The sequence below is a fragment of the Leucoraja erinacea genome, chromosome 16, assembly GCF_028641065.1.
Source record: "Leucoraja erinacea ecotype New England chromosome 16, Leri_hhj_1, whole genome shotgun sequence".
Taxonomy (NCBI): domain Eukaryota; kingdom Metazoa; phylum Chordata; class Chondrichthyes; order Rajiformes; family Rajidae; genus Leucoraja; species Leucoraja erinaceus.
In genome coordinates, this window is record NC_073392.1 from 218,239 (window position 1) to 240,229 (window position 21,991).

At 45.1% G+C, this 21,991-nt stretch overlaps 1 protein-coding gene across 1 annotated transcript in view; it reads left to right on the forward strand.

Annotated features, from left to right (window-relative positions):
* ninj1 (ninjurin 1) overlaps window positions 1-21,744 on the forward strand; it is a 40,541-nt gene extending 18,797 nt beyond the window's left edge. Inside the window, exons 2-4 of the mRNA XM_055647489.1 lie at window positions 6,181-6,406; window positions 10,758-10,933; window positions 17,373-21,744. Of these exons, the coding sequence (XP_055503464.1) occupies window positions 6,181-6,406; window positions 10,758-10,918 (387 nt within the window). The 3' untranslated portion in view covers window positions 10,919-10,933; window positions 17,373-21,744. The remainder of the gene's footprint in view (window positions 1-6,180; window positions 6,407-10,757; window positions 10,934-17,372) is intronic.
* The last annotated feature ends 247 nt before the right edge of the window (window positions 21,745-21,991 follow it).

Sequence of the window (21,991 nt, forward strand, 5' to 3'; positions counted from 1 at the left end):
CATAGAATTCTCACCATGGAAAGTGGCACCAGACCATGCCATTGTCATTTAATAAAGTATTATCCCAAGGCATTGGAAATGTACCTGGAGGTCTGCAAATCTCTTGTTGAAAATCCAGGTGCCTTCTCTAACCCCTGCTATATCATAGCTTACTTTTCCAAATTTACAGAACAATTTCCATCAGTATTTGCAGAATAAGCCTCCTATTTAAGTTATGAAGGCATGGTTTCAATTAGTTCACAGGTCACTGGCTTCAAAAGGTCCTTGGACCAGGTGCAGTAGCAACTGTGTGTATTGTACACGTATCACCTTTATAAGCAGGAGCAGAAATATGCAGGAACTGCAGATGCTGGTTTACAAAAAAATGACAGAGCTGGAGTAACTCAGTGGATCAGGTAGCATCTCTGGAGGGTACACATAAATGCTGGAGTAACTCAGTGGGTCAGGCAGCATCTCTAGAGGACATTACCGGAGAGTCGGAGGCTTCAACGGCAGGTCTGTGGACGGCGGCACCGGGAGCCCGCGGCTCCCTGGAGGGAGACCGCTTTTCGGGGCTCCTGCAACGGCGAATTCTCCCGCCCGAGTTGCGGGGTTGAAGAGCTCCTGGAGCGGGGCCTGACATCACCGCCCCGCGCGGCTGGAATGGCCGCGGACTCTGCGAGCGCACGCCGGGGTCTCCAACACCAAGACCCGGTGTGCGACCTCGCACCACCCGGCGTGGCTTTAATGGCCGCGGGACAATCGCCATCGCCAGCCGGGGGCTATGACTTTGACTCTGACATGGGGGGGGGGAGAGTGCAGTGGAGAGATAAGTTTATTTGGCCTTCCATCACAGCTATGTGATGGATGTTTATGTAAAATGTAATTATGTTGTGTCTGGGGTCTATTTGTGTGTAATGTATGGCTGCAGAAACGGCATTTCGTTTGGACCTCCAGGGGTCCAAATGACAATTAAATTGACTCTTGACTCTTGACTCTTGATATTGAGGAATATGATGTCATCCTGTAGCAGGTTACATGGATGAGGGTTAACCATGTGTCACAATCCCATTGCAAGTTGCTGTCCCCAGTGTTCACAATATCCCCCAGCTGGGCAGGTAACAAGAATGGCAGTAACCCAGCCCTACCTCTATGCCAGCTCCAGCAATCTGCCTTGGGTGAGCTTTGGCACTCTCTACATTTATGACATTGGAAATGTACCTGGAGGTCTGCAAATCTCTTGTTGAAAATCTTTAAAATCTCTTTTTCCTCTTAATTTCTTGTTATAAACACCATTTAAATTAAAAATATCTTTATTATTGTTGCCTTATAAGTAAATATGGTTTGTAAATTCAGATTTAGAATACCTCAGTTTTAATCCATTAAACATCCATCTCAGTCTGGTGGCAACTGCTCTGTTCTTGACCGCCTGAACCTGCAGAGAGTGGTGAACGCAGCCCAGTCCATCACAGGCAGCACTTCCTTCCTTCCATCCAGTCCATCTTCATGATATGTTGCAGCAACCAAGCTGGAGGTATCGTCACGGATGCCTACCACCCTGGCCATTGGTGAAACAAATGATGCATGTACTTGCTTTTACATTTGGTAATAGTATTGTTGTCAAAGTATAATGTGAATTGCTATTGAAAATGTGACTAGAGAAGGGATTGTGAACGAGTTAACCGGTTAACAACTAACTGCTGTTAATAAGATGATATTGAAGTTTGTGTTGTAGACCACTGAAAATTCAAGGCCTGGTTTAATACACTTTAGGTTCATTTTTAAAAATACAGTGAACTCCCTTGTGTGTTCCTCTTGGCATGACTCACTGGCTGGTGATCAGAAGCGGAAAGCCGGAGTCCGTTTTTTTCCAATCTTTAACTCGGGTGTGGTGCCAGTTACAGTACGCCTCCAGCCCCCCCACCCCCCCCACAAAACCACCTCTTGGGCCAGACGCAGAGCTCATGACCCAAGACATTTACTCTGCAAATTACTACACTGTGAGCTCTGACATTGGTCGAGATCTTTTTAAAATCTGGTGTGGCCTGTGTAAATGTCACATGACAATTTTTTCCAGTCCACATCTCCCGTTACTGGAAATGAAAAAGGATGGTCATTATCACAAGATGACTGGGGAAGCTGTGGATTGCCCTCAGTCACCTGGTTTTCCAGCTCCCCTCTGGAGTCTGCAGTAGCTAAACCTTTTGGAACTTGGTAAAAAAAACATGGAGTGTTTTCTGTTCTGTCTTTTGCCAAAAGTGCACAGTAATAATTGCAATAATAACTGCATTATTGGTTTTGGAAGATGAAATCAGACTGGACCTGCAAGAAATTTAAAGAATGCAAGAAACAACACAAGCAGGGAATTAGCCAAAAGGGGCCATGACATGCCCTTGCTAAAGAAGATTAAAGTGAATCCCAAGGCATTTTATACTTGCAGTAAAAACAAAAGGGTAACTAAGACTTAGGGTTGGACAACTCAAGGATAAAGGAGGGAATTTATTCATGGAGTTAGAGGATGTAGTTGTGGTACAAAATGAATACTTTGCATTGGTATTAACCATGGAGATGGAGTAGAGGGGAATAGTGACATCCTAGGGCATTGTGAGGTCAAGTGGTGTTGGGTCTTTTGAAGAGCATTATCTATATTACTAAATCTGTTCTTGACCGCTTTTGGCCATCTGTGCTGCGATTTCCGAGAGAATGCCGCCACCTACGGCCGTCATTTTTGGCCACCTCGCTCAGAGCCCCCCTCCGCCGCATGTGTGCCGAGGATTTTTCTCATCGATTAAATATGACAAAGAGATTAATGTTTTTACAAACTTCCCCATTCTCTCTGCTGCCCCTGCTGGAGGGAGGGGGATGGACTATAAAACCAGGAAGTGGTGTGCCTCAATCAGTCTCTGCAAGTGGTGTGCCTCAATCAGAGCTCTGAATGACACTGAACAAATGTCTCCACAGCTGTGAGTACCCATAATGTGGTTTGAAAATGAAAATATGGTTAGTTTGAGGGAAAAAAGCACTGCCTCCAAATGGTTGTTTGGGGGGTTTGGGTTGAGTAAAAAGGCACCCTCTCTCTCTCCCTCCTCTCCCCCCACCTCTCTCTCCCCACCTCTCTCTCCCCCCTATCCCTCTCCCTCTCCCTATCCCCCTCTCTCTCTCTCTCTCTCCCCCTCCCCCCTCTCACCCCCCCCCTAATCCCCCTCTCCCCCCCTCTACCCTCTCCTCCCACCCTCCCCCTCCCTCCCCTCCCTGCTCCCCCCTCTCCCTCTCTCAGCACCTCCCCTCTCTCCCCTCACTCTCACCCTCCCTCTCTCTCTCCCCCACCTTTCCCCCTCACCCACCCTCCCTCTTCTCCTCTCCACCCCCCTCCCCATTTCCCCTCTCTGTCTCTGTCTCCTCTGTCTCCCTCTCTGCCCCTCTCCCTCTACCCCCTTCTCTAACCTCCCCCCCCCCTCCCTCTCTGCCCTGCGTCAGTGGATAGGGTGGTTTATGGGGTAAAAGGAGCAGTTAGTGTGTGTGACGCTGCATGCCGCCTCCCCCCCCTCCCCCCCCCCCCCCCCCCCCCCCATGTTCGGTCTGCACTTGGTCTAGTAATTTATAAATTGTATGACCTAAGGCAGTATGGTGTTTAGCTCAGGTTATTGAGAAAGGCAAGACAGGAGATTGCTGGAGCCTTGACAAGATCTTTGCATCCTCTTTAGCCACTGGTGAGGTCATGGAGGACTGGAGAGTAGCCAGTGTTGCATTTTTGTTTAAGAAGTGAGTTATGTATAGAAATGTATTGGCCGGTGAGCTTCAAGCCAGTGGTAGGAGCTATTGAAGGGGAGTTTTAGGGATCGGATATGTTTCCATTTGGAAGAGAATCAGCTAATTACAAGTTCACAGGTTATAGGAGCCATTCGGCCCATCAAGTCTACTCCGCCATTCAATCATGGTTGATTTCTGCTTCCTAATCCCTCTTCTCCTCCCCACCCCCCGTTCTAATCCCTCAATTTCCCCTCTGGGTGGGTCTGTCATGTCTCTGGTCTCTGAGGAGGTCTCTGTCTACATGGAGTTTATTTGCCCCTTCTCTCTCTACCCTCACTCTCTTAACCCCGACCCCCCCAAGGATCTCCCTCCATTGGTTGTATCTAGGTGTGACTGCAGATGGAGTTAAGAATGCAGGGCTAGTTTTATGCATAAAAGTCAGTGGATAGGGTGGTTTATCTGGGGGTGAAAACTTTCGGAAGTCGAGTATAAAAGGCAAATTAATAATATTAATATACCATATTACCACCAGAAATAGATTGGGGTATTATGCTTAGTGTGGTGCATGGCTTCCATGAAAAGGGGGGGAGATTTTAGTGTCACGTGTGACTACGTGAAGAACCCACCCAGCGCGCAGGCGCGGCATTACGTCAGCAGTGCAACAGCGGCCAGCCCCCCCCCCCCCCCCCCCCCCCCCCCCCACTGCCTGCCCAACCGCATGTTAGCGGGACGGGGGACCGAGCCGACCCAAACAGGGAGGAAGGCGGTCTGACCACTTGGTCTAGTAATTTAAGCTAAATTGTATGAGGAGACCTAGGAGGCAGTATGGTCCTTTAGCTCAGGTATATTGAGAAAGACTGGGCTGGCCTATCCCAAGACAGGAGATTGCTGGAGCCTTGACAAGATCTTTGCATCCTCTTTAGCCACTGGTGAGGTCATGGAGGACTGGAGAGTAGCCAGTGTTGCATTTTTGTTTAAGAAGTGAGTTCGGCGCCTCCCACTACCCCATGCTCTTTTTAGAGCGGGACAGGCAGCACCACATGCTATGTATAATGCCCTCGCACTGATGTGGTCGGCACCACGGACGGCCAATGCGTGCCTCTGTAAAGCTCCAGCGCCCGAACGCAGGCGCTGCTATTTGGGTGCGGGTCTGGGCCAAAAGACTCAAGGAGTTGGAAGAGGCCTGGGCAAAACCAGTAGGCCTCATGAGGGCAGGGCCAGGACCGAGCCGGGCGAAGAAGATCACGCCTCGGCAGAAATGTGAAAGCCTGGTGACCGCCTCCCACTACCCCCAGTGCTCTTTTTTAGAGCGGGGCCCAGGGCGGAGCCGTGGGAAGATGCGCCGCCCCACCGCATTGGCCGGTGAGCTTACTCAAGCCAGTGGTAGGAGCTAGAATTGAAGGGGTTCCTTCCCTTTTAGGGATCGGATATGTTTCCATTTGGAAGAGAATCAGCTAATTACAAGTTCACAGGTTATAGGAGCCATTCGGCCCATCAAGTCTACTCCCGCCATTCAATCATGGTTGATTTCTGCTTCCTAATCCCATTTTCTTACCTCCTCCCCATAACCCTTGACACCCGTTCTAATCAAGTGTCACAATTAGCGACAGTCAGCATTGGCTTTGGGTGGGTCTAGTCATGTCTTACAAATTTGGTCAAGTTATTTGAGGAGGTGACAAAAGTGATTAATGGGGAGGGGGCAATGGATGCTATCTACATGGAGTTTATTTAGACATTTGACAAGGTCCCTCATGGTAGGCTGATCCAGAAGATTAAGGTGTATGTGATCCATGGTGAACTGGCTTATCCATAAAAGACACAGGTTTGTTATGGAAGATCGACATTTTGGCTGAAGGTCTGTGATCAGTGATGTTCTGCAAGGATCAGTGCTAGGACCTCCATTGGTTGTAATATATAAATATATATACCTATATATATATGAATAAATAATCAACGGATGAAAATGCAGATGGATTGGTAAGTAAGAATGCAGACATTAAAATTGGCTAGTTTTGAACCGAGAAGGTAGCCATAAAAGTAAACATTGGGATATAGATCAGTTACAGACATGGGCGGAGAAATGGCAAATAGAGTTTAATCTGGGCAAGTGTGAGGTATTGAACTTTCGGAAGTCGAGTATAAAAGGCAAGTATATAGGAGCTTTACCGCAATGATGTTGAGAGAGAGTCTCTTCATAGCTCCCTACCATATTACCACCAGAAATAGATTGGCCAAGAAATGTACATTATGCTTACCTTCATTCTTCAGGGCCCATTACACAAACCAAAAACACAATTTGAAAAATGATGCTTCCATGAAAAGCATTAACCAGTCTTGATATGGTCCACAGCAGTCAGATCTTTTAATAATAATGATTAAACAAGGTGAATTTTCAACTTCTTCAGTATCATGAGACTGATTTTATTCTCAACATATTTACCCCCAAAATAGCATCGAAGGAGTAGAGGAACCCAATCCATCAACTTTAATCACTATGCCAACAAGAAGAGTGCAGCAGAAAGCATGCTGGATGTTGCTTTACTCATGGCAAATGCCTCTCAGCTCAAAGCCGTGATTGATCAAGGATCCAACTTCAATTACTACGTGGCACTTGTCATCCTCATCAGCATATCACTCATATTTCAAGTCGTCGTGGGCATTTTATTAATATTCATTGGTGAGATAAAGTCTGAATTACATAATTACAGTATATTAGGATAATTACATTTTGAATTTATGTTTGTTTTGCATACCACAAGTTTCTGACATGAAATTAACTATGTAATGCGATAATCGTGAATTAGTTACAAATGTATTTTAACTCTTTATGAATTAATGAACAGCACCTTATTGCCAAGTGCTTAGAGTCTATTAATGAGTGAAGCGTTGAACATTTGCTCACATTTGTTATGAATTAGAATGCTTGTGAGGAGAACTTATTGTCTCCCAATAAGTCCTCCTCTTTACTGATGGTACCCAATCTTCAGCACTGAATGGGGGGGGGGGGGGGGCTTCAATTGTAGTCTGTTACCCAAAACTATTGTAGTCTTCAGTCTACTGGGGCATCTCTCACTGTGGAAAGTAGGTTCAGGTTTCAAACAACCCCAGATTGTTCATCTATGGAACTCAAAGGTCCAGCTCTGAATTGTGCTCTGATATGAAGAAGATCACCAGTGACCAGTAGTGGCATCTCATTGCATGAATGCAAGCTTCCAGGATGTATTAGACCTGCTATATAAGACGAACCACCTGGTCACACTGAAACTGCCAGCCTTTGAATTAGTTCCCATTTTAGACCACTCGAGCTTTGACAGCAACACCAATGTCCATTACTTGTACACAAACAATTAACAGGTCAGGGGTTATGGGAAGAAGGCAGGGAATGCGGTTAAGAGGGAAGAAAGATCAGCCATGATTGAATAGCAGAATAGACTTGATGGGCCGAATCACATATGATCAGCTATCCAAACATTTAGGCTATTTGAGATGAGTGTGATAATGAAACTGTTGTATTCTGCTCCTTTCTAATTCCATGGAAGTTGAGCTAAGCACTACATCCAGGTTAATATAGGCTCATGCGTGCAATTAAGACCAGTATCTGCAATAACATTGGAAATTCACAACAGGTCAGGTGGCATCAGATGAAGAGTCATTGACATGACACATTAACTTTGCTTCATTCACAGATGCTGCCTGACCTGCTCAGTATTCACACAATTTCTGTCGTCTGAAGTTTCTTGCTTTTCAATACTGAAGGCTGGTGTTTTGGTCTGTACAGCTGGTCAGCATTATTTACTTCCCCTCCATTTCATCAGAGTGGGAACTGAAGACAAGTTGATGACAGCAAGTGGCTTAGGTTAAAGAAAGTGCAAAGCGTCACTTGGTTTATGCTTAAAACTGTTACAGAGAATTTGGTCAATACACAAAAGGCTATTTCACATTATTTCAAATAATATGAATGCAGAATTTTGCCAAAATGTATATATTTTCAGTTGTAAAAACATGAAAGTGACAGTCTGGTATACACCCAAAAGCAGCTGTACAATGAGATAAGTATAACAAGCAAAGCCCAGCATGGGTCACATTATCAGAGAGTTGACATTATTTGTAACCGGATGGACGGATAGATGGGGAAGTGCTCTGGCTGACTGCTGTATAAACAAGGTCCCAGTGTTGTGCCACAGCAGTTTCTTGCTCCCAAAGTAAACAACAACATCACAGATTTGGACTAGGAATTAAATAAAGTGTTGCTATATTCTGGACAGGGACTATGGTCTGGCAGACACTGAGTGGAGTTAGCTCAAGGATAGCTTGCAGAGGGAGAGGGAAATGTGTTCAAAACACATACAGTTTGACCAAACCAGCAGCAGGGGCAGCAAGGTACGTGGTGTACGAGTGCGTGCAGCCTGAATGACTACTCGGCTAGAACCTCCACTTAGCCCAAGGTAATTGATCCAAAAGTAAAATTGTCCAAACTTGCAGCTAACAAGAAATAGCAATGCTAACAGTTCGCACCGAGCACTCTCTCTTGTGAGGGCTCCCCCTTTCATGACACCAGCAGTTGGTCACAGGGGCTCCTGGCAATCAGCAGCTTTCATGCCGATGGAGAGATTGTTCACGGCATACCAGGGATTCAAACTAACTTTATAAAATATTACAGAAGTTGAAGTAAACTGTGAATCCTAAAATATCATAAGCCTTAGTAAAAGTGATGATTTCCTAGGGTTTGAAATAGTTCAGAGGGAATTGGAGGAAACCTACTTTGGGCCCAGAATGTGTTAATTATAGTCTGAAACATCTCTGAAGTGTGACATAATCCCAGTGCAATACAATCTGATGGGTTCATAAGGTCATGTGATAGGAGCAAAATGAGGCTATTCAGCCCATCAAGTCTACTCCATCATTTAATCATCGCTGATCTATCTCTCCCTCCTAATCCTATTCTCCTGCCTTCACCCCTGACACCTGTACTAATCTATCTGTCTCCGCCCTAAAAATACCCGTTGACGGCCTCCACAGCCTTCTGCGGCAAAGAATTCCACAGATTCACCATTCTCTGATAAAGAATTTAATAGAAACATAGAGAAATAGGTGCTTGAGTAGGCCATTCGGCCCTTCGAGCCAGCACCGCCATACAATATGATCATCAGTGCCCCGTTCCTGTTTTTCCCTCATATCCCTTGTGTAACATTTCCGTTAGCCCTGTGTAACATTTCCGTTAGCCCTAAGTGCTAAATCCAACTCTCTCTTGAATACATCCAGTGAATTGGCCTCCACTGCCTTCTGTGGCAGAGAATTCCACAGATTCACAACTCTCTGGATGAAAATGTTTTTCCTCATCTCAGTCCTAAATGGCCTACCCCTTATTCCTAAATTGTGACCCCTTGTTCCGGACTCCCCCAACATGGGGAACATTTTTCCTGCATCTACCCTGTCCAATTCCTTAAGAATTTTCTATGTGTCTATAAGATTCATAGAAACATAGAAAATAGGTGCAGGAGTAGGCCATTCAGCCCTTCGAGCCTGCACCGCCATTTGATATGATCATGGCTGATCATCCAACTCAGTATCCCATCCCTGCCTTCTCTCCATACCCCCTGATCCTTTTAGCAACAAGGGCCACATCTAACTCCCTCTTAAATATAGCCAATGAACTGGCCTCAACTACCTTCTGTGGCAGAGAATTGCACAGATTCACCACTCTCTGTGTAAAAAATGATTTTCTCATCTCGGTCCTAAAAGACTTCCCTCTTATCCTTAAACTGTGACCCCTAGTTCTGGACTTCCCCAACATCGGGAATAATCTTCCTGCATCTAGCCTGTCCAACCCCTTAAGAATTTTGTAAGTTTCTATAAGATCCCCCCTCAATCTTCTAAATTCTAGCGTGTACAAGCCGAGTCTATCCAGTCTTTCTTCATATGAAAGTCCTGCCATCCCAGGAATCAGTCTGGTGAACCTTCTCTGTACTCCCTCTATGGCAAGAATGTATTTCCTCAGATTAGGAGACCAAAACTGTACAAAATACTCCAGGTGTGGTCTCACCAAGACCCTGTACAACTGCAGTAGAACCTCCCTGCTCTTATACTCAAATCCTTTTGCTATGAAATTCCCTCTCATATTCCCTCTCATCCTTCTAAATTCCAGTCAATATAAGTTCTGAGATTTTAATTTGAAACATAATTCAACAAAGGTATTGGATAAAATAGTTGGTGGACAAAAATGCTGGAGAAACTCAGCGGGTGAGGCAGCATCTATGGAGCGAAGGAAATAGGCAACGTTTCGGGTCGAAACCCCTTCTTCAGACTGATGTGAGGGTGGGAAGAAGAAAGGAAGATGTGGAGCCAGTGGGCTGAGGGAGAGCTGAGAAGGGGAGGAGAAAGTAGGGACTACCTGAAATTAGAGAAGTCAATGTTCATACCGCTGGGGTGCAAACTGCCCAAGCGAAATATGAGGTGCTGCCCCTCCAATTTACGGTAGTCCTCACTCTGGCCATGGAGGAGCCCCAGGACAGAAAGGACGGATTCCGAATGGGAGGGGGAGTTGAAGTGCTGAGCCACCGGGAGATCAGATTGGTTATTGTGAACCGAGCGGAGGTGTTGGGCGAAGTGATCGCCAAGCCTACGCTTGGTCTCACCGATGTAGATCAGCTGACATCTAGAGCAGCGGATGCAATAGATGAGGTTGGAGGAGATGCAGGTGAACCTCTGACGCACCTGGAAAGTCTGCTTGGGTCCTTGAATGGAGCCAAGGGGGGAGGCGAAGCGACAAGTGTATCATTTCTTTCGGTTGCAAGGGAAAGTGCCCGGAGAGGGGGTGGTTCGGGTGGGAAGGGATGAACGAATTGACCAGGGAGTTACGGAGAGAGCGGTCTCTGCGGAGAGCAGACAGGGGAGGAGATGGGAAGATGTGGCAAGTGGTGGGATCACGTTGGAAAATAGTTAATGGTTTGTTCAGTAACGCGCTTTTCAGTATTTATTCATTTGACTTTATGCCGTGATTGCTCAAGTGCAGTTTTTGTTCCTTTCAGTCAAATATGACCTGAATGACCCGAACAAGCAGAGCAGGCTGAACCATCTCAACAACCTTGCCACAGGCATGGTGTTTCTCATTGTCATTGTCAACATTTTCATCACAGCGTTTGGAGTGCAAAGACCACCTCCACACCACACAAATCCACAGTCTTTTTAGCAACGGCTAAACAAGGTAAACTGTTAAATGTCAGCTCCATGAGTGAACAAAGCCTGTACTCAGTATCAGTATATAAACCTAAGGAGAATGTTATAAATTGTCTTACATATGTACAGTGGAGGGTGCATAATATCCCATTCAAGTGGCACCTGGGTACCCTCTGCACTGTAAAAATAGTTGTAAACATTTGTGCTTTCAGTACTTATATACTAACCATTTTGAACATAAGGTCATAAGTGATAGGAGCAGAATTCGGCCATTCGGCCCATCAAGTCTGCTCCTCCATTCAATCATGGCTGATCTATCTCTGCCTCTGAACCCCATTCTCCTGACTTCTCCCCACAACCTCTGACACCCATACTAATCAAGAATCTATCTTTCTCTGCCTTCAAAATATTCGCTGACTTTGCATTCACAGCCTTCTGTGGCAAAGAATTCCACAGATTCACCACCCTCTGACTAAAGAAATTTCTCCTCATCTCCTTCCTAAAATAATTTCCTTTAATTCTGAGGCTGTTAGCTCTAGTCCTAGACTGCCCCACTAGTGGAAACATCCTCTCCACGTCCACTCTATCCAAGCCTTTCACTATTCTGTAAGTTTCAATGAGGTCTCCCCTCATTCTATCCAGTTGAAGTGGGATGCAGAGGATTTGTTGCGTCATCTACAATCAGACTGCTGAAGGAGCTTGGAATCCACGGTCAGGCTCTGCGGAAGACCATAAGATCACTCTCAGAGGCGGCTGAAAGAAGCAGCCGGTGGATTTGGCTCAAGCGGAAAGACCCATGCTGGGCCCCAAGTACGTCAGGGTGAATCTTTGGGATGGTTTGACACGGGACACGCGCTGAGGGCTGATCATCCTGCAGCGGGCCGCCCTTGTGGAGGGTGTATAGTGTTAAAAGGCCGAAACACCCAGTGATGCAAGGGTACACTACTGATGATGTGTCCTGTGCCCAACTATCCTGAAGGTTACACAGGCCAAGATATGTGTATCACCCCCCCGCCCCCCCACCGATGTTGAGCGTCTACCACTCTCAACAACCAACGGATGTCGTGAAATGCTCCCCACTTATTGGCACAAGGGACTTTTAACATCTAGTCCTGTGTATTTAATTCTTCTAAACTCCAGCGAGTACAGTAGCAGGTTCTTCATTGAGCTGTCGTATAATCTGCAGTAACTTCCTTTAAAGATATCATGCTCAATGAAGAACCTGCTACTGTTGTAACCAGATTGCTCTTTCAATTAGTTTCCAAGGCAATCTGGTTACAACAGCTTGACTGAACATCCCTGCTTTAGGAACTCTCCAAGTGGCCCCATGTCCCAATTTGCAGACCATTACCATTGGTGAGGTCACCCAGACCATACTCACAGAGGGCTGGTCCACGAACCTCAAATGGACTGACATGGGAAATTGAGGCATTGGTCAAAAACTAGAAGGATGCATGGGACAGGTATAGGCAGCTGGGATCAAGTGCATCCCTGGGGGAGTTTCAGGAACGAAGGAGTAAACTAAAAAAGGATATCATGGGCAAAAAGCGGCCAGGAGATAGCTCTGGCGGGTCAGGTTAAGGACAATCCCAAAAGATTTTATAAATACATAAGGGGGCAAAGGGTAACTAGAGAAAGAATGGGACCTCTCAGGAATTAAAGCGGTCACCACTGTGTGGAGCCACAGGAGATGGGCAAGGTCCTCAATGATTATTTCCCCTCTGTATTTAACGAGGAGAAAGACAGTAGGATGGAGGAACTTGGGGAAGTCCATGGAAGTGTTTTGAGCACAGTGTTACCGTTGAAGAAGTACTGAAGGTATTGTCGTGTATGACGGTAGACAAATTTCCAGGGCCTGATCAGAATTATCCCAGGACATTGTGGAAAACTAGAGAGGAAATTGCGGGAGACCTGGTTGAAATTTACGAGTCGTCCTTAAATACAGAAGAGGTGCCAGAAGACTGGAGGGTAGCAAATGTTGTGTCTCTTGTCAAGAAGGGCTGCAGGGATAATGCTGTGAACTATAGGCTGGTGAGCTTAACACCTGTAGTTGGTAAGTTACTGGAGAATATTCTAAGGGATAGGATATACAGGCATTTGGATGGGCACGGACTGATTTGGGAAAGTCAGTATGGTGGGAGGTCGTGTCTCACAAATCTGATTGAGATTTTTGAAGATGTGATCGAAAAGGTCAACTAGGGCAGAGCTGTAGATGTTGTGTACATGGATTTCAGTAAGGCATTCGACAAGTTTTCGCATGGTAAGCTGTTCTGGAAAGTTAGATCACATAGAATCCAAGGAGAGATAGCTGAATGGATAGCAAATTGGCTCCATGGAAGGAAGCAGAGGGAGATGGTGGAAGGTTGCTTCTCGGACTGGAGGCCTGTGACTAGTGGTGTGCCTCAGGGTTTGGTGCTGGGCCTATTACTGTTTGTCATCTACATCAATGATTTGGATGAGAACATACATGGCAAGATTAGCAAAGATGATATAAAAGTAAGCCGTTTTGCATATAGTGAAGATGGTTGTGAACGATTGCAGCAGGATCTGGATCCATTGGCCGGGTGGGCTGAGGAATGGTTGATGGAATTTAATACAGAGAAATGTGAGGTGTTGCATTTTGGGATGTCTAACAAGGGCAGGATCTACACAGTAATGGTGGGTCTCTGGGGAGTGTTGTAGAGCAGAGAAATCTAGGAGTGCAGGTGTATGGTTCCTTGAAGGTCGAGTCGCGGGTAGATAGGTTAGTCAAAAAGGCTTTTGGCACTTTGGCCTTCATCAGTCTGAGTATTGAGTATAAAAGTTGGGAGGTCATATTGCAGTTGTATAAGACGTTCGTGAGACCGCATTTAGAGTACTTTGTTCAATTCTGGGCACCGTGTTATAGGAAAGATATTGTCAAGCTTGAAAGGGTTCAGAGAAGATTTATGATGATGTTGCCAGGACTAGAGGGTCTGAGTTATGGGGAGAGGTTGTGTAGGCTGGGTCTCTATTCCTTGGTGCGCAGGAGGATGAGGGGTGATCTTATAGAGGTGTATAAATTGATCGGGTAGACGCACAGAGTCTCTTGCCCAGTGTAGGGGAATCAAGGACCAGAGGAGGTAGCTGAGGCTGGAATTACCCCAACGTTAAGAAACAGTTAGACAGGTATTGTATTGTTGTATTGTATTCAAATTTATTGTCATTGTCTTAATTAGAGATGGGTACATGGGTAGGACAAGTTTGGAGGGACATGAACCAAACGTAGGCAGGTGGGACTACTGTAGCAGGGACATGTTGGGCGTGTTTCCACACTGTATCACTCTATGGCTCCATGGCTGACATTGTCTCTCTATCCAGATATCACTCAAGAGTCACAAGGGTCCGATTGTCATAGACCACAGATCAGTACAGCACAGGACAGGCCATTCGGCCCACGTACGGTACAGCACAGGACAGGCCATTCGGCCCACGTACGGTACAGCACAGGACAGGCCCTTCACCCCACATAGACCAGTACAGCACAGGACAGGCCCTTCGGCCCACCTATGCACCAGCAAGGTAACAATTAAATTGTTACTCGCTGCAGCTTTACTGGCTATAACCTACTAAATCAACAATAATACTAGGTAAGCAGACTATACAAGGGCAAGCCGGGGTACCTGGTGCAACTTATATGAAGTTTATGGAGCATTGTTCAGTTTAGTTTATTGTCACGTGTACCGAGGTACATTGAAAAGCTTTTGTTGCGTGCTAACCAGTCAGCAGAAAGACTATGCATGATTACAACCGAGCCATTCACAGTGTATAGATACATGATACGGGAATAACGTTAAGTGCAAGATAAAGCCAGTAAAGTCTAATCAAAGATAGTCCGAGGGTCACCACTGAGGTAGATAGTAGTTCATCGCTGCTGTCTGGTTGTGGTAGGATGGTTCAGTTGCCTGATAACAGATGGGAAGAAGCAGTCCCTGAATCTGGAGATGTGCGTGTTCACACTTTTGCCCGATGGGCGAGGCGAGACAATAGACAGCATGAGATATGAATGGAATCAATGGAAGGGAGGTTGGTTTGTGCGATGGTCTGGGCTGGATCCACAATTCGCAGCTATTTCTTGCTGTCTTGGATGGAGCCGTTCCCAAACCAAGCTGTGATGGATCCTGATAAAAGGCTGTGATCCCTAAATTGTCTTGGGATTTCTCAAATTGTTAAATGTGAAAAGATTTACCAGTACATAGTTTCATAATGTATCGTCAAATCAACATCCAAACTTTTTTTTTGCCAAACTACTGCCGACTTCAAAACCGTGAAACTGAAGATTAATTCATGCAACAAGCATACCATTAATCTTCATCAGACTGCTTTAGTTTGCATCTTTCCACGTGACGTACTATATCATTTAGTTGAGCAGAAGTGGACACAGGCAGGCGGGAGTGAGAACATTGGGTGGGAGAAGTTTCAAAAATAATGCTTCAGTTAATAATTGAAGGCATGTGGAGATGGGCAGAGAAAAGAAGGAGCACTGTGTTGCACTTCACCAGTACCATGGTGCAGCCTGCATTCACCAGTATTGTGCCAGCCTGCATTCACCAGTACCGTGGTGCAGCCTGCATTCACCAGTACCGTGGTGCAGCCTGCATTCACCAGTACCGTGGTGCAGCCTGCATTCACCAGTATTGTGGTGCCAGCCTGCATTCACCAGTACCGTGGTGCAGCCTGCATTCACCAGTACCGTGGTGCAGCCTGCATTCACCAGTACCATGGTGCAGCCTGCATTCACCAGTATTCACCAGTACTGTGCCAGCCTGCATTCACCAGTACTGTGGTGCAGCCTGCATTCACCAGTACCGTGGTGCAGCCTGCATTCACCAGTACTGTGCCAGCCTGCATTCACCAGTACTGTGCCAGCCCGCATTCACCAGTACCGCGGTGCAGCCTGCATTCACCAGTACTGTGCCAGCCTGCATTCACCAGTACTGTGCCAGCCTGCATTCACCAGTACCGTGGTGCAGCCTGCATTCACCACTGTGTACTGTGCCAGCCTGCATTCACCAGTACCGTGGTGCAGCCTGCATTCACCAGTACCGTGGTGCAGCCTGCATTCACCAGTACCGTGGTGCAGCCTGCATTCACCAGTACCATGGTGGCAGCCTGCATTCACCAGTACCGTGGTGCAGCCTGCATTCACCAGTACCGTGGTGCAGCCTGCATTCACCAGTACCGTGGTGCAGCCTGCATTCACCAGTACCGTGGTGCAGCCTGCATTCACCAGTACCGTGGTGCAGCCTGCATTCACCAGTACCATGGTGCAGCCTGCATTCACCAGTACCGCGGTGCAGCCTGCATACACCAGTACCGTGGTGCAGCCTGCATTCACCAGTACCGTGGTGCAGCCTGCATTCACCAGTACCGTGGTGCAGCCTGCATTCACCAGTACCGTGGTGCAGCCTGCATTCACCAGTACCATGGTGCAGCCTGCATTCACCAGTACCGTGGTGCAGCCTGCATTCACCAGTACCGTGGTGCAGCCTGCATTCACCAGTACCGTGGTGCAGCCTGCATTCACCAGTACCGTGGTGCAGCCTGCATTCACCAGTACTGTGCCAGCCTGCATTCACCAGTACCGTGGTGCCAGCCTGCATTCTCTGGGTGGGTTATTTTGATCGGGTCTCAGGATGGCATGACTGACACAGCATTTAATGCTGAGCTGTGTGGACACGACCTGGGTGTGGAGAAGGGGCTTGAATGTTGATGTTCGTGCATGTTTTCAAGATGTATTTTAAAAGTAACTGAAGTACAGATTCCCAATTTTCAGGATTGTAATTCACATTAATCCTATCAACAGTGTAGTCGACTCAGAAAATCCCCGCCCCCCCCCACCCCCCATCAGTCTGAAGAAGGGTTTCGGGGCCCAAAACGTTGCCTATTTCCTTCGCTGCAAAGATGCTGCTGCACCCGCTGAGTTTCTCCAGCACTTTTGTCTGCCTAAATAGAATCATTTGTTCCTTTGGGCTCCTTCTAACGGGGTTTATGTTCAAAGACATCTCAGCCCAGCACCAATCACAACTGATAAAGCACCTTCGATTTCTTGGAATCCAGAAATAGCAGCTTGAGAATTATTTATATATTTCTAAACAATAAAAGAATCCCAATTGTTACAGGAATATTTGACTATTAAGAGAATCGTTCAATTTAAATTGACTGATGTCAGCTCCATGACTTTGTGGACACGAGGGGTTGCGTTAATGCAGGAAAGTTGTGTTAATATGATCAATCAACTATTATTTTATTGAAAGGCAGAGCAGGCACGTTGCCAAAGACTTCTGCTCACAGCAAACATAAATAGCATTAGGGTTATAAATAGCAACATAGATTTTGAATTTACTGCATGTGGGATTAGCCCGTCTGATGAGCCTGAATGTGGAATTACTGCATGTGGGATTAGCCTGTCTGATGAGCCGCTACATTTACTCTCCCACCTTTTCCAGCTGAAACACAAGGATGGACAAAAGAAAACAGACCCCGAGCATCACCAGCAGTGTTACTACTGAGGGAAGACTGGCACTTTCAACCGGTTCACATACATGTAATGAACACAGGATTTTAATAATGATTTGAAAAGTACTTATGATTGTTCAGTTTTATAAATTGTAGCCCTCTATCATTTCCATCAGTATCATTGAAGAATAATATTAACCATGAATATATGGAGGGTATAAGTTGGCCAGAATATATTTTATAATTTATGAACAAAAGCATCTGCACCTTATAACATAAATACAAAATTTTGAGTGTTCAGAGGTAAGGAATCAGTAATGAATCTGTAAGCCAGGCATCACAGAGGAATACACACTAGGAATTAGCTGGAAGAGCCCTGATGGTCCCTAGACCTGCCCCACCATTCAATGTCTGTTCCAGGACTCGTCTTCTCGTGCTTCAGTTCTACAAAGCCCTCAGTTCCCTCATCAAGAACCTACCTCCTCTTTTATACATCTTTAATGCCAGTCTATGTACCTGCAATGATCTAGTCTCTACAACCCTTTGGTGTGGACCCTGAATGTTAACTGTCTGCCCCCTTACCCTGTGCTCATGTCCACATATATGCAACTCTCCTGCTCCCACATCTGCCTTGTCGTGCCTCTGCAGGACCCTGTATGGTTCCATAAATTGACCCCTCGTTCTGCTCAACTGCAGATTTGTGGCGGGACACCCTCTCATGGCGGGCATTAGCCAAGTGAATCTCTCCTGATCCATCTCCAATGCTAAAACATCCTTTCTTAAGCTATGGGACCAAAACTGTACATAGCACTCGAGGTGCAGCCTCACCACAATGTGACAGAATCTCTATTTCTAAACTCCAACCCTCTATCACTAAAGGACAATCTTGTCATTTATTCACTTGCTACATCTCCTGCTAACTATTTCTATTTCATACACAAGCTGATCAAGATTCCTCACCACTTTACTCATTTGCAATCTCTCTCTACCTAAGTCAGTTTTTTGATACCTCCTATCTATATGCTTGACTTGTTAGATCAACCTCCATTTGCCAGGATTTTGACCACTCACTCAAACCATCATCATCATAGCAACATGATGGGCCTGTATCTCCCCATTCTCTCAGATTCCCCTCTCCAATGACTAGTCCTGTACCACAACACTCTCCTTCTCCCTACTCACCAGGCCAGTGCCTGTCTACTCTGACGTCTTCCTCTCTCCACTTACTAGGTGACTGTCTTCGGTTCAGAATGTTGTTGGGTTTATAAATCTGTCGGCTCTTTTGATTTGCAACAAAACGCATACATGGACCATGGTGTGTTTAAGATGTGGCCATACATGGACCATGGCGTGCTTAAGATGTGGCCATACATGCATTATACAATGCCAGGCCTTTATAACATTTCCGTACAAGATATGAATCACTGCTTTTTTAGCCTCTCAGGTCACTTATGTAAATGGAGCAAATGCTGGATAAATTTTCAGGAAAATGTTGCTTTATTTGACTAAAGAGCTAAAATAATTCTTGATGTTGCTCTACTTTTACATCATTTACATTTATATAAAACAGTCTGGGATTTCCTTTTCTCAATCCTCTGCCTCTTAAAAGAAACTTTTTGTTTCATCAAATATAATTTTCTTTCTTTTTACATCCTGCCCTGTTTATTGTACATTATCCATGTATTAGAATCCTTTTCCAGTTACACCTTTTATGTTTCTTGTAATGCATGAGCTGGCACAACAGCAATGTCACATCATTCCTAACTGTTGCCCCATATTCTTAAACTCTAGGGATTCAAGATAGTGTTGAGGAAGGACATCCTTGTGATTGAGGCAGTGCAGCGTAGGTTCACCAGGATGGTGGGACTGTCATATAAGGAAAGATTGAAAAGACTAAGCTTGTATTCACTGGAGTTTAGAAGGATGAGGGGGATCTTATAGAAACATATAAAATTATAAAAGGACTGGACAAGCTAGATGCAGGAAAAATGTTCCCAATATTGGGTGAGTCCAGAACCAGGGGGTCACAGTCTTAGAATAAAGAGGAGGCCATTTAAGACTGAGGTGAGAAAAAACGTTTTTCACCCAGAGAGTTGTGAATTTGTGGAATTCCCTGCCACAGAGGGCAGTGGAGGCCAAATCACTGGATGGATTTAAGAGAGAGTTAGATAGAGCTCTAGGGCCTAGTGGAATAAAGGGATATGGGGAGAAGGCAGGCACGAGTTATTAATTGGGGACCATCAGCCATGATCACAATAAATGGCGGTGCTGGCTCAAAGGGCCGAATGGTCTCCTCCTGCACCTATTTTCTATGATTCTATGTTAGTATCCAGGACATTAACATGGTGTGTGTGCTAAAGGACTGTTTAACAATGACAGAGCTTGCGTTATCCACTCTTATATAGTCTAGAGGCTATTGCTTGCAGCCTGTGCAGATACAGTGACCTAGCTGAACTCGTGTAAAATATGCTGAAATGTGTACTAATCATTGATGTAATTTCTAACAAGACTTTCTCAATCTAACGCCTGCCCCACTGGACAGCAACAGAACAAATAACAATATTTGAACCATTTGTCTGCTATGACCTGTACCTCAACCCAAGGTCACGGTATCAGCAGGAGGACCATAACTTAATTTGTTGTCTGAATCAGAACACAATATTCACAGTTCATGTTGGAGATTATTTTGAAACTGTTGCCTTGTTACCATTTAATGTGATAAGCTGAACAGTGATATCAAGAGTGGGCTTTAAACCATGTTTATTGTATTTTCTTCAAGTATGTATATTTTTCACATGCCTAGTGTACGCGGGCAAATATCACTAGTCTGTTCTCAGTGTGTATGAATACTATATGTTATTAGAGTCTATTTACAATATGTCTTGATTTTTTTGGTTTAACATTTCCCAGTGTGCAGTAAAAAAATTAACTGGATTTACTAAACAATACAGGTTTTAAGATATTGAAGAGTGTGGACTTAGAAAGTACTAAAGAAAGGCTATGCATTGAGGAATAGAGGAGCCTAACACTGCCACAACACTGCTCTTTGTAGAATAGACATAGGACCTGAGAAAATATTTCACAAACTGGAGAGTATTTTATGGACATGGGAAAACTTAAAACACCACTTCTGCAATTATTTTTGAGGCATAAGAATTGCAGATTGAGGATTCCCGCCCCTACAGCGGGAAGTGGGAGATGTGAACAACTCACTTTCAGTAAGTCAAGCACCATCATGAGGAACTGAAGGTTCCAGTGTTGTGCTGTGACTGTGTCTCTAATCCAGTCGTAAATTAATCAAATGACTGGTCAGATAAACAGCCACAGCATTGCTGGCCTTCACCATTTTAATTCATTAATATTGCAAGGATTTTTTAAATCAGATTTTATTTTTAAAACATACATATATTTGGGTCAAATTCATGTTGAATTTACCACATAACATCCAATGGTGGACAGGCAACATGTTCTACTACACCTCTTTTTCTTATTCTTTGAGGTTAATTGAAAACAAAATCAGGAAAAGGCAAAATAGGCTTAATAGTAATGTAGCATTAGTACTACTGCCTAGACACATCATAGTTCCATGGACCAGAGGACATAGGTTCAAGGAGAAGGGGAAAAGATTTAATAGGAATCTGAGGGATAACTTTTTCACAGGGTGGTGGGTGTATGGAACGAGCTGCCAGAGGAGGTAGTTGAGGCTGGGACTATCCCAAAGTTTAAGAAACAGTTAGACAGGTACATGGATAGGCCACGTTTGGAGGGATATGGACCAAGCTCAGGCAGGTGGGACTAGTGTAGCTGGGACATGTTGGCCGGTGTGGGCAAGTTGGGCAGAAGGGCCTGTTTCCATGCTGTATCACTCTACGACCATTCTCTGCACAGCTGTGGGATTCCATATGCTACAGATTCAATCAGATCAACTCAAACTCTGCAGACAGCACGTCCATGGGAGAGAGGGCAGAGTTATGTTGCATTTTCCACACTATCAAATTTAAATGTTCAAGAAATGCTTACATTACAAAGACGTGGCTTAAAAATAAAAAAAAGGATACCAAAATGGGATTGTTGATCCAATGGTGGTGATCTACAGAAGTTGTAAACATTCAAAACTGATTGGTGGAGAAATGTAATGTTGGTCAAGGTGTGGTTGCCGTGGCTACTTCACTCTCACTTTACTGACCATTGGAATTATTTGTGGGATTAAGTACAACAGTCGTGATCTCACACACATTTCCACCACAGTGACCAAAGGGGATTTTGTCTCCACTTCACACGGCAGTAAAAATATATTTGTTTTTAAATATTGCACTTCATAAATAATATACTTTCTTTAATAAAATTGTATCTGTTATTGTATCTCTGACCACATCAAAGTGTTATTTTTGGTTTGAAAGTTGATATTGTTTATGTTAAACGGTTGTCTGCACTTTTCTCAGCATGAACATCACAGCTACATCAGGGACTTGCAGAGAACAGGCTAATGGACTATGAATATGTGACCATTTAGAACATAGTACAGCACAGGAATGGGCCCTATGGCCCACAATGTGCCTTTGTTCACGCACCATCCCCAACCTACACATGGATTCCCAGGGAAAGGCTG